This window comes from Panthera pardus, unplaced genomic scaffold, assembly GCF_024362965.1.
Source record: "Panthera pardus isolate Hobbes unplaced genomic scaffold, ASM2436296v1 HiC_scaffold_8, whole genome shotgun sequence".
Lineage (NCBI taxonomy): Eukaryota > Metazoa > Chordata > Mammalia > Carnivora > Felidae > Panthera > Panthera pardus.
Genome location: NW_026527013.1, coordinates 80,256,334 through 80,270,296, shown reverse-complemented (window position 1 = coordinate 80,270,296; position 13,963 = coordinate 80,256,334). Strand labels below are relative to the sequence as shown.

Here is a 13,963-nt window from a genome sequence, read left to right as displayed (position 1 = left end):
AAATATTGCCTACAAAAATAAGGTACCAATATATTATTTTACTCAAAAGGTGAAAGCATAATTTATGCATTTTTTTTTATCCCTTAGGCAGTATTTTACATGTCACCCTTAAGCAATGGTTCCATTTTTCTAGAGTTCAATAAAAATGCCTACTGCTGGGCTGATATATTCACAAAGGCAAAGGAGCTACACTGAAGAAATTTAATACCAGAGTTAGGGAAGACATGAGAAGAGTAGTGTAGGGGTAAACACTGTTCTTTTACAGATGACAAGAAATTCAACCTGGGCAATAGAGTAAAATATACTGTGCCCTTTTTTTTTTTTTAATCTTTGGTAATGATTATATTAGTATTCTTTACCACAAAAGTAACTTGACTCTTTTGAAATATGAAACATCCCTAAATAGTTTTTTAAAAATCTGCAGAAATAAGCACCTACTACAGAGAGGCCTGATGGCAGAATAGTAATACATCCACATTAGGGGTAGTAGTGGATTCAAGAATCTAATTTACTGCACCAGTGGAGACTAAGCATCATGGCAGTCAGGCTCTTCAAGGCTAGAGAAGGGCCTGCCTCAGTCAAACAGCACCCCTGCTGACTTATATTCATCAGTGAAGCAGACATTAAGTAAGCCTCCTAACCGTGTTTGCAATGAAATGTCCCACAATCTCAGTTGTGGTTTAAAAAAACATAATAAGGTTATTAGAAAATGTTAGCATTCAAGATATTTTCTGCGATTTATATAATTTACGTTAATAGCATCAAGTATTTAAGTTGGATATAACAGAGACACTGGAATGTGATTACAAGCCAAATGAAGCACAGACAAATCACCAAAAAATAGCTTTTCATATCTTCTAATACTCTACTATGCAGAGAATCTATTTTCAGGAAAACTTTCTGTTTTCTTCGCTACCTTTAATATATAGAAATAGAAAATAATCACACTTAAACTCGCTTCATAATATATTATAGCTAGATTTTAGGACATTACTCTTTATGTTTATGAGGTTCAAATTCTTATCTAATCAGTATGTCTATGGGATAGTATTTCATCAACTATGATTTCTGATGCTAGGAGACTAGCTAGTATTTAATAAATGTTATTACTTTTCCTGTAAAAATATGTATCAAACAACTATAATATTATAAAATATGCAAACTAATTTTTTTAAGGTAAAGAAGTTTTCTAATTATAAGTAAAATCTATAAAATCAGTTTATTTGGTTAAAGTAGTTTCTGTTAAAAGTTTACAAAAATAGTTTGAAATATTGTATATAAAAGAGAGATGTAATAGTATAATCTACAATCACCAAGCATTTGATATATACCCATTTGACTTTTTAAGAGCCACCTAGTTTATAATAAGCCGAATATAATACACTGCTTATTTGTCCATAACAAGTTTCAAGTCTTAATTGGGATTGTTTGATACTAATAAACACAACTAATTGAATCTAATTTACTTACAACTAAATTTAATTTGATATTAGCAAAATTTAATTATGACCAGGTATAAAACAATCATGTTCCACAACACTAAGTTCAAGGCATGTCAAAAGGAAAGATTCAACAAACACGTTTGTTAATTTTTTTTTTAATGTTTAGTTTTGAAAGAGAGAGAGAGAGGGAATGAACAAGCAGGGGAGGAGTAGAAAGAAAGGGAGACAGAGAATCTAAAGCAGGCTCCAGGCTCAATTGTCAGCACAGAGCCGGAAGCTGGGCTTGAACTCACAAGCAGTGAGATCATGACCTGAGCCAAAGTCAGACGCTGAACCAACTGAGCCACCCAGACGCCCCTAAAATTTTTATTTTTAAATGTTTTTGAAGTAAATAATATTAACAAAATCCCTTCTATACTTTAAAAAAGCAGGAAATTATACAAATTTACTGTACATCTACCTATATTTGAAGAAAAATGCCAAAAATCTGGCTTTGGTTGAATAAAGGTTAGCAGTCCTAACAAGTACAGCAAAAACATCTTCCAGCTATGATAAATTAGAGGTGAAGCCTCTGCTTCAGAAAACTCGCACAGGTAAAATAACTAAATTATCATTCTGCATTCTGACTGATAATTATCTGGAAATTATCAAAATTATTAGTTTAAATACATCCCGTAGAGCTTATAAACCACAACTAAATGAGTAGAAAGCATGAAGTTATCTAAATGCTACTGCAATTAATGCAATCTTTGTGGGGAAAGATCAAGTTGATTCATGACCAAAAAATTAAACTGATGTAGAAATATAGTCCAAATATATTCCAGTATATATAAGGCATCATGACATGAGTTCAAAAAGCAGAGAAAGTAGAAATGGAAATGTGTATTTTTTAAAAAAATATACCTGTATGTTATACTTTGCTCAAGATTTTTCTTTTTTATACTCTTAAAAATGATAATAAATTTATAAGGACATTAAAAAAAATTTTCTTTATTTATTTTTGAGACAGAGACAGAGCATGAGTAGGGGAGGGGCAGAGAGAGAGGGAGACATAGAATCTGAAGCAGGCTCCAGGCTCTGAGCTGTCAGCACAGAGCCCGACGCGGGGATCGAACTCACAGGCTGTGAGATCCTGACCTGAGCCAAAGTCAGGCGCCCAACCGACTGAGCCATCCAGGTGCCCCAATTTATAAGGACATTTTAATTTAATTTTTTCCTTATCAAATTATGCACACCTAAATAGGAAGCCATTCAGAAATTACATATTAATTACCAAAAAAAATCAATTTGTCAGTATGGCACATAGAACTATTATTTTTTAATTTTTTAATTTTTATTTTTTTTTAACGTTTATTCATTTTTGAGAGACAGAGCATGAGTAGGGGAAGGGCAAAGAGAAAGGGAGACATAGAATCAGGAGCAGGCTCCAGGCTCTGAGCTGTCAGCACAAAGCCTAATGCAGGGCTCGAACCCACGAAACAGGAGATCATGACCTGAGTAGAAGTCAGACACTTAACCGACTGAGCCACCCAGGTGCCCCTAGAACTATTTTTTAAAGGAACAATGTATGTTCCTTTTCATATCTTTCGGCTATTTCTTGACATTAATTTAGAGTGCACTGTTTCTTATAATATAGCAATATAATAATTATATTATTTTAAAACTCCTGAATTGTGGAATTACAGTGAACTATCTTTAAAAATAATTTTTCAAAATGCTAACTGATCAAATAAGATCAATGATAATATGTAATATATGTATAATTGAATGTCCTTAAATTTTTAAATATAACTTTCCTTTATAAAAGTCACTTTAAAAACCTATACCAATAATTTCAGAAATACACTCTTCAGCAAATTTATCCTCTGGGAAAAGAGAAGGCAATATGGCTTAATATTTTAAAATAAGTGATACACATGGCCACAATCTTAAAGAACTGTATTCCCACTATCTTCACCTAACTACAAGACTATGGAGGAGGTGGGCAAGGATGAGTAAGAGAAGACACAGAAATATCAAAAGTTTGAACAAGACGGTGCAAAAAATTTCCAAATTACCATTCTTCATCAAAGAAAAAGAAGATGAAGAAGCATAACTGGTTTTCATATGCTTCTGAAAAAAAGACAATTCAGTAGTATCTATTCTAAAGATAAGTGGTCTTCAATAACATATCTAATCAAATTAAAATTTGAAAGTAATACCTATAACCTTGACCACTTCCTGTATATAAATGGCATAGTTTATCCATTCTAGCCACACTGACAAAGAATGAAAACATCAGAATTAATGCTTTGCCATTCACAAAGCTCAGATACATATATAAGAGATATATTTGTTTTAGGTCAGTGAAAATTTTTTAAATGATCCACGTCCCTGACTACAAGATTATATTAAATTGCATAAGCCTAAACTTATTTGAAAGTCTCAGAAAAATTTAAAAACCATGTTTCGATTTGATCAATCTGAGCATTAATCTATTGTAAAATGTTGAATGTGGTAATATTATTTTACCTAGTTATGAGACTAAAAGATTAATGAATAGAATTTTGTCTAAAATTTGATAAAGAACATATTCAGAAGAATAACAATTACAGTACTACTATTACTAATCCCATTATGAATTTGATTATCATTCTTAACTGGAATTTTAACAACTTTAAAGATTCCTTAACCTACTATTTTTATAGCTTTTTTACAGATTAGATTTAACTGGACTTGAAATCTTGCAATGGAAATAAAATTTCACGTCAAGAAATCATGAACATATATGCCACATTTGATCAATTTTTTTTAACAGGAGTAGAATCAAGCCTCTCCTTTTTTTTAATTAATTTGTATTTATTTTTTTGACAGAGAGACAGAGAGAACAAGCATGGGAGGGGCAGAGAGAGGGAAACAAAGAATCCAAGGCAGGATCTGTGCTGACAGCACAGAGCCTGATGTGGGGCTCAAACCCACCAACTGTGAGATCATGACCTGAGCCGAACTTAGACCACCTGAGCCACCCAGGTGCCCCTTGATCAATTTATCATATGTAAAAAGTTATTAAATAATTATGTAACATGTAACAGCACATTACTATAAAATAAATCCTTAAAGGATACAGAATAAGGGAGTAGAAAAATAATACATTATCATCTCATATAGACACATTACAGCCAAAAGAAAATAACTTTCTTCTAAGTGGAAAATACTTATGCAACACAATTCTTTACCAATCTTTACATTTTCATGAACGTGTACACATATGTGCACACACACACACATATTTCATTATCCATCTTCAGGCAATTGTATTTTTGTTCAAATAAACCAGTTTTTGAAATTAACAGATTTCTCTAAACATGAAAGACTATATAAAGGAGTCAAAGCGGTTTTCCTAGTGCATCTTAAAGCTAGAATGCAGCAATATTGCCATCTAGTGTCCATATCAAGTAAGCAATGCCAATACAAATGTCCTATCTTTTTCATTTAGAAAATTAAACGTGCATAGGTAAACTGTGATTCCTATGGGCAAGAGCATAGTTGATGAATGAAAAGGAGAAAATACAAAAGGATCTGGGAATCCATGGGAAGGAAAAAAATAAGCATGTAGGAGAAATACCCTTTTTCTGAATGTGATTTCAGCCACATTTTGTTCTTAAACAGGGTTTGTATGTTACTTGACTTTCTTGGCTACTTCACTGACCAAGCAAATAGGGTTAGTTACATCTATCCATCTGTGTTCCCTCACCCTTTGTATCCCAAATGGGAATCACTGAGATCAAGTCCTAAATGAGCTGTCATCCAATGAACACAAATTCATTTAAAACCATGTTTTAAACATACAAAATTACCAGTTTGATTACTGCTAGTGAGAAAAAATAAAGAACAAGAATTTGTTTACGTGTTTAAGGTTGAAGATAAATTAACTTCCTTAAAAACAGAAAGATACATCTAGGCCTTAATTACATTAGACACTGTTGAAAGCATAAAAACTGGTGACACTGTTTACGATCAAAGCCTAAGAGTAGTAAATCTCTACATCAGCAACCTCCTGGTGCTTTGGACTGTCTATCCCTATAAACCTAGACATACTTCTGGGGACAAGCTGCATCTAAATCTGGATGCTGCCAGTGACTTGCTGTGTGATCTTGGGCAGATCTTTTAGGCATTCTGAGCTTCAGTTCCTTCTCCCTTATAACAATTAACTTAGCATGCGCAAGACTGCTCTACCAACGTAAGGTACGATACATAAGGCAGCAACAGCAAGGCACGATGTGTGGTGGTGGCAGAACTAGACTACTGGCTCCCAACTCCAGTGACTACTACCACTGCTACTATGCAGCACCATCCACTTTCAATGAAACCGATGCCACAGTTCACGAACGTGTCTAGCTTTTTCTTAGTCCCACACCTTTGCTCCTATCACCCCCCCCCCCTTAAATCTCTAGTCTAACTGGATGCTACTCACTGGAAGTAAGATGTCCGCTTTCTCTCTTACTTTTTCTTTTTATTTATCTATTTTCTCATTTTTGTACAATAAACACCTATCACTTATGTAAACTAGAAATCCTTACAGAAAAAACAACCCTACTCGTTGCACACAGCCCAGCTCCATTTTGTGCCTTTTCTGTGAAGTGATCTTTCTCTCATCCTGCCCTATCCAAAAGTGATCTCTCTCTGCTCTAAAATTCTCAGTAGCACCATCTAGCATCCATTTAACAGTCTTATAGCATTATTGTTATGTACATGCTTTTTCCCTCCTAGAATAAATTACAAGTTCTCTGAAGGGGGAAAAAACCCCACTTATTATCTTTCTTTCCATTCCCCAACAAGGTAATTTTGGGGCATCTGTGAAGTACAATCACATGTGATGCAAATGCCTTCCTTTTCTGTTTAGAACTGTCTGCCTCACTTCTCTAGGCTTTGGTTCTCAAAGATCTATTCATTGTGTCATATTGAGAATATCATTTAACCTCTCTAAGGCTCAATTCCTTATAAAAAGTTCATAATACCTGTTTTCTGTTTCACAGTTATTGCAAGAGCAGAAACAAAACATAAATGTCATGTAGTGTATGTAGAAAGCTATTAACAAAATGCAAAGTCTGATTAAAAAGTAATTTCAGGGGTGCCTGGGTGGCTCAGTCGGTTAGGTGTCCGACTTTGGCTCAGGTCATGATCTCATGTTTCATGAGTTCGAGCCCCACATCAGGCTCTGTGCTGACAGCTCAGAGCCTTGGGCCTGCTTCAAATTCTGTGTCTCCCTCTGTCTCCCTCTCCACTGCTTGTGCTCTGTCTCTCTCAAGAATAAATAAACATTAAAAAAAAGTTTAAAAAGTAATTTCAGGCAAAGTTTTTTAAAAATATATATGAAAAAAAATCCCTGTAATACAGATTAAAACTGAATTAGATTTTTAAAATTAACAGCATTAAGGCTACCAATCTAGCTAAGCTATTATTTACATAGCCTAATAACCAACTAGAATACCTTTCTTCAAGGACACAATAAATGTAGATAAGAATTTTCTATAAATTCTGACATACAAAAATTATCTAACTTCAGGGTGCAGAATGTCGAGAACATATCTGTTTTTGGTTCTCAAAGTCTTCTTTAAATGAAAACTTAAAAGTTACCACCATCCGTAACATAAATGTTATTATGTTACATATTTTTTAACCTAAATATACATAAAACAAAATGCTCATTGCAAAATCTGAGGTGAGTGCTTTTCATTAATATTAGTCACATCATTCATTTATCTTCTAGTCATTCATACCATGTGGTAAGAATTGTTTTTATGTGCCAATTAAGAAATCTATTGTGACCATATTTTTAATAGGTTTTTCTTAAAATGTCAACTGAAATAAAAACCTTAATGACTGTTTTGTTTAAAAAAAAAAAAGTCATATTTCATATTTTTATGCTACTGCTGCCATCTAGTGAAAATTCTGAGAACTTAACCATTCTGGGAAGTTATTTTTTTTAAATCATACTGTGGGAGCACGTGGGTGGCTCAGCTCAGGTCACAATCTCATGGTTCATGAGATCGAGCCCCCACACCATGATCTGTGCTGAAACACCGAGCCTCCTGGGATTCTCTCTCTCCTCTCTCTGCCCACCCCTGCTCATGCTCGCACTCGTTCTCTCTCAAAATAAGCATTTTTTTTTAAATCATTCTGTCAATTTATAAGATATATATATGAGGAATAAGGATATCATAGATTACTTTCTTATAAATAAGTTTTTAAACATTTTGTCTTCATTAGATTATATTTCTACATTATAATTCTTCAATTTAATCATGAAGCCACTTATTTATTTAATCAGCAAGATAATTATAATCATTTAATTTAAAAATTCCTTTACTGAGGGGAGTCTGGGTGGCTCAGTCAGTTAAGCATTCAATTCTTGATTTCGGCTCAGGTTATGGTCTCCCGGTTCGTGAGTTCGAGCCCCACATCAGGGCTGTTAGCACAGAGCCTGCTTGAGATTCTCTTTTCCCAAACTCTCTGCCCCTCCCCCGCTTGCTATTTACTAAAAAATAAACACTAAAAAAATTCCTTTACTGAAAAAAGAAAACATCCAAAAATATCAAGTTGTTTTTGTCATCAAGTTATACCTATAAATAGAAGCATATTCAGGGATATCCTCAAAGATGCTGTATTTGGAATTTTCAAGTACTTACCAAGAACAAAGTTCATTCCACAGTTAAAACGGTAACATATCCTGACTAAAAATCTAAATGCTTGGAACTATACCAACTATACTACCAGAAGAATTCCATAAAAATGAAGATGACAGATAATAACCTATCAGTAAGCTTACCTGGGAAAAGATGTTTGCTGTTGGAGCAACCCTGCTATCCACGATACTATACAATATTGCTAATAACCTGTCAAGTGGAAATGGTTTTGGACCGAGAAGATGATTGCTTGTCTGTAACAACAAAAGAACACGGATTTTATTTTTACAGCAGTACACTTTCTGTACTACAAATTCCTTGTAACAAAACATGTATATTGTTCCCCAAAGACCCTAACAATTCTAACTTCCAGTCTCTACCTTAAAACCTTAGCTGATACGATCATGAATTTTTTGAACATTTCCTTCAAGTTTTTCTGACTTAACATAAACAGATATTAAAACAACTGACAATTCATTCATCTCAGTCCTGAACATCCTGAATATCACACCTATTTTGCTGCTGTAATTAGATGTTCAGTGAGTTAGCCAAGTCATTTGTCAAAACAGTGCATATCCAAAACCAGGGTCTAGGTCCTAACTCCTAGATAGAACTTACTCCTTACTGCTCATTATTCACTCTTCTGTGTTCCATCACCAGGAAAATACATTTGTTCCACATTAGTAATTCTAAAAAGATCAGTTATAGTAAATACTAGCTTAGAAAACTTATAAAATATTTTGTAATTTGTGAATACGCTGTCAGCCTGAAACACAAAATTTAAAAACTGAAAAATTATAAAACGTTCATACTTGTGTACAAAGTCACATGATACAATTACTTGTTATTAGAAAACTGAAGTACTCAGGGCACCTGGGTGGCTCAGTTGGTTGAGAGTCTGACTTTGGCTCAAGGTCATGATCTCCTGGTTCACAAGTTCAAGCTCCACATAGGGTTCTGTGCTAAAAGCTCAGAGCCTGGAACCTACTTCGGATTCTGTGTCTCCCTCTCTCTCTCTGCCCCTCCCCCGCTCATTCTCTCTCTCTCTCTCTCTCTCTCTCTCTCTCTCTCTCTCCCCCAAATAAACATGAAAAAAAAAGAAAACCGAAGTACTCAAGGTCCACTCGGTAAGATAATTTTAGTAGCACTGTTAGAATTTAAGTACTCTATATTAAGCAATGGCAAATAAATGGAAATCTTCACTTACATGCAAGAGAATAACTATTTCTTTAAAGAAGAAAAAAGAAGAATGTCTAAAGAAAAATGCCTACACAGAATTACAAAACGTTTACCTCAGCTATTTATATCTAAAAAATAGTTCAGAAATCATTTTCCAGGTCTTAAACTTTATATCCTTTCTCATCAAACACTTCAAACCCTTAGAAAAAATACAGAGGCTGATATAACAAATAACAATGTACCCAGTACCCAATTTTATCAAACCCTGACATTATGCAGTATGTGCAAAGAAATAAAACATCAGATCACATTATAGATAAATTGAAGCTCCCTTACACCCCTCTCACATCTCATTTTCTCCCTAGAAGGAGCCACTATCCAGAATTTGTTTTTACCACTTTCATTACAGGTTTTATACCAGTACTACATATGTATTCATAAATAATAATATATAGCATTATCTGCAACATCTAATCTCATATAAATGATACTATTTTGGACTATCACTCTGCCATGTTGCTTTTTTCCTTCAACATGTTTTTGAGATTTATCCATATTGATACATGCATCTCTAATCCCATAAAAAAATTGTTTTAATGTTTATTTATTTTTGAGAAAGAGAGAGAGAGCGCGAGCAGTCAAGGGGCCAAGAGACAGGGAGACACAGAATATGAAGCAGGCTCTAGGCTCTGAGCTATCAGCAGAGCCCAACGCAGGGCTTGAACTCACGAACTGGGAGATCATGACCTGAGCCAAAGTCAGACGCTCAACCAACTGAGCCACCCAGGCGCCCTACTTTAATCCCATTTACAAACTGCCCTACAGAATGCCATCAGTATCTACTTCTAAAAATTCATCACTATCATTCATCACAAATGATACTGTGATGGACAATCCTGTACATTTCCCCTTGTGTACATGTGTGAGTTTCGCTAAATGGGATTGCTAAGTTAAAGGAGAGGGCACAGACAATGCTGTGTGCTCACCCACACTTTGTTCTTGGGCACATGGGAAGACTACATTTCTCAGTATCTCCTGCAGTTGGATGAATACATGTGACTGTGATGTAACCTACTTCCAAATCTGGCCTTTCAAACCTTTAATCTTCTTTTAATCCTTTAATCTTCTTACCCTTCAGTGGCAACTTTGGAAATCACCATGTTTCACTTGGCATCACTATAAAACAGGGCCACCCAACTCATACTCAGTTGTGTCATGAACAACATATAAACCTTTGTTATGTGAAGTCAACTGAGGGTTTGGAGATTTGTTTTTGTACAACAGCATACCCTGGTCTATCCTGACAAATATAAAGTACATTCACGTATTAACTTTAATTATCGCCAACCTACAGAATATGCAGGATCATATTCTTCTACATTACCAGCAACATTTGAAAGCATCACTTTTTTTTTTTTTAGTTTTGCCAATCCGAGAACATGAAACATCAGCTATGGTTTACAGTCTCATCTCTCTCACTAGTGAATGAGACTGATAATCATGTCAGGTTTGTTAGACATTCAAGTTCCTTTTTGTATCATTTACCCACTTATCAATTGGATTTTTGCCTTTTTCTTACGGGTTTGTATAGTAAGTCTTTAAAAAAAATCTAGATACTAATCATTTGTCAGTTGTATGACAGTGGTTAACATGGTGGGCTTTGGAGTCAGAAAGTCCTGGAAGCGCATGCTAGTTCTACCACTTAACTACATAACTTTGTGCCAGTTATTGAATTAATTTTTCTTTAATAGTTACTCAGTTTCCTCACCTAGAAAATGAAGACAATCACAGTAACCACATGCAACAAGTCACTCTGAGAACTAAAATAAGATCAAACACAGAGCTTCACAGTATTTGGCTTATAAATGCTCAACAGCTTTTAATATAATCATCATGATATAGATATACTTGTTTCTGTGCTCTTTTTCTTTTCAGATAACTGCCCTGAAAACAGGAAATGTTTTATTCACCTTTTTATCCCTAGCACTTGGGATCGTTAAATAAATGAACAGATAAATGGACAATGAATAAATAAATGAAATGATGTTCAAGGAAAGAAAGAAAAAAATTAAGGTAAATGCTGAGATATCTAAATGGAATTGGTGTCCCTGTCCTCATTAACACTTAGAAATGACTTGAGGTTAGTTCCTAAATTCCAGAAGTGTTAGAATCACGTGGGAGGCAATTCGGCCTAAGAATCGCATTATGAAAACCTACTTCTCTGATTTTCACTTTTTAAATTTTCTGATTAGAAAACACATATCCAATTTAAAATTAAAGTGTTCTAGTGGCATGCAAGCCATATAATTTATCTTCCTCACTGAACTGGTTTTGTGTGCTATAAATGCAAGGTGGCTTCCTATCTAGAGGGGAAGACGAAGTCTGAGAAATGCCTATAAATTCACTATAGAGCTCAAGAAGGAAGGCCTGTAAGAACAGAAAAATCAAACAAGGAAATCAAATCAATTTTTGAGGCGTTAAATGGCATCAAATTTGGTGTCAAGTTACATAAAGAAAAGTAGAGACAGAAAGTTAGGGTTATGGATATCTATACCAGAAAAATTAAAACTAGAAACAATTCAAAGAGGAGGAATGGGACTATGGATGAGGAGAGCGGAAAAACCGTTGCTTTTCTATGTAAACCAACTGGCAAGTAATCTGATATCACGTGTATGCATTAGTTGAATTAAAAACTAAAATCTTAAAAAACCAGTGTCAACTGAGTATACACAGAAAGAATTACACAATTGAAGATTTGTAATATTTTCAAAACAACTGTTACAATAATTATTCACGTGGTTTGCTTTTTAAGGTTTGATGCCCTGATTAGATTGAGAGCTTCAGGAGGGCACAGACAATGGCTGTTCTGCTCTCCGCAATATCCATAGCATCCAGCAGAGTGCTCGGCATAAAATAAGCATTCAATCAAGATTTCAGGAGGAGAGGGAACAAAAATATAAACTAAAAACTGGACAGTTTCAGTTAAGCTCAGATTTTTAAAACGACATGAACCAAAGACAAAAGAGGCTATTATAAAATTCAAGTCAGTAAGAAGAACTAGAGTTCAGGGGTGCCTAAGGGGCTCAGTCAGTTGAGCATCTGATTCTTGATTTCGGCTCAGGTCATGATCTCATGGTTAGTGGGTTCAGGCCCTGTGGTGGGCTCTGTGCTGATGGTATGGAGCCTGCTTGGGATTCTCTCTCTCTCCCCCCACTCTCTCTGCCCCTCCCCCACTCGTGCTCACTTGCTCACTCTCTCTCAGAAGAAATAATTGGAGGAGGAGGAGGAGGAGGAGGAGGAGGAGGAGGAGGAGGAGGAGGAAGAGGAAAACAACAACAACAACTACTACTGCTAGAACTAGAGTTCCTTTATAGCTAGAGACATTTTCAGGAGGTCTCTGCTCACACAGTTCCCTCCGTCAAGACTGTCCTTCTCACGGACTTGCACAAATCCACTCATTCCACAGGGGCGGTCTAAGTGCTAGCTCTTCACAGTCCTCACTGATGACCAGCACGCATACATCTTCCACTTCAAAATTTTTAAATGGTTTTCTAAGTCTAAAGAATAGGCCTAAAATTCTCAGTCTTGTATTCATTCTTCAATTTTCTTCATTTGTAAACACCCAGCAAATAACCACCAAGTCCTGAGATACAGAAATGAAGAGATAAGATTCCTTCCCTTAAGCTTAAGGAACTGGTGACTGACAAAATTCCTCCATAATCTGGCCTCAAATGACTTGTCTGAAATTCACTGGACACTTCAGCCAATTACATTTCATTATTTCTTTTATACCCTACATTTTTTACCTCTGCTTCTTCGCTCCAGTCATTTCCTCAAGTGGCATGGCCTCCTCTCCCATCTTTGCACATCCAATCCTCACCATTCTTGAGCACCCATTCATATGTAAGGCCTACCACAAATCCTTCCCTGACCACCCCAGCTGTAAGTACTCTCCTATCAATCCTTTATGACCTAAAGTAACCACACACATAAGAAAGAGGGTACAAAATCAACAATATGCCTATAGTGGAAAACCCAATCAGAGATGTCTCAGTGAAGAGGCAATACCAGAAGAATTTTTCCGTGCCAAGCAAATGTATTGGGTAAGGAAATTTCCCTGTCAAACTCTGACTCTGTGTGAAGAGAGGAAAAAAGTCTTCTCTGAGATTTCAACTAGAAAGTAGGGCTTAATGCTGATGGGGGGAGTGGGAGTATAATTCACAGTATCTCTGCAGTCTGAAATCCCACCCACAAGGCTAAGAACTGAATTTCAAATGATCACAGGTTACTGGTGCTCTTAAATGCCTGCACAGAAGTAAATGTAACACCTTTCTAAAGAGCACACTTCAGGCTTCAAAAATTCCAAATGACCAAGTTTGGTCAACAATTAAAAATAATAAAATATTCAGGAACAAGGCATTTTGTCAGCAAAAATAGAAAATGGAAAATTAGTAGACCAATAAGGTCTTCTAATACTGGAATATAAGGAGAACATAAAATATATTTATGTTAAAGAAAAATACGACTAGGAAAAATATAAAAGTCATCAGACTTGAAATAAACCAATGAAACATCTAAGAATTATAAATAAAATTACTGGAGTCACAAAGATGATGTAAACAAAATAGACAAAGCCAAAGAGAGAGTCAGAACACAGAACTGAAGAGATCACCCAGA

General features: G+C 35.3%; 1 protein-coding gene across 3 annotated transcripts in view; it reads right to left on the bottom strand.

Annotated features, from left to right (window-relative positions):
• ORC5 (origin recognition complex subunit 5) overlaps positions 1–13,963 on the bottom strand; it is a 162,123-nt gene that overhangs the window by 108,855 nt on the left and 39,305 nt on the right. For all 3 annotated transcript variants that reach the window (XR_002080477.2, XM_019451243.2, XM_019451242.2), the window contains exon 12: positions 8,251–8,361. Coding sequence is in view for 2 of the 3 variants with exons in the window: in XM_019451243.2 (XP_019306788.1) it covers positions 8,251–8,361 (111 nt within the window). In the remaining variant the exon portion in view is untranslated. The remainder of the gene's footprint in view (positions 1–8,250; positions 8,362–13,963) is intronic.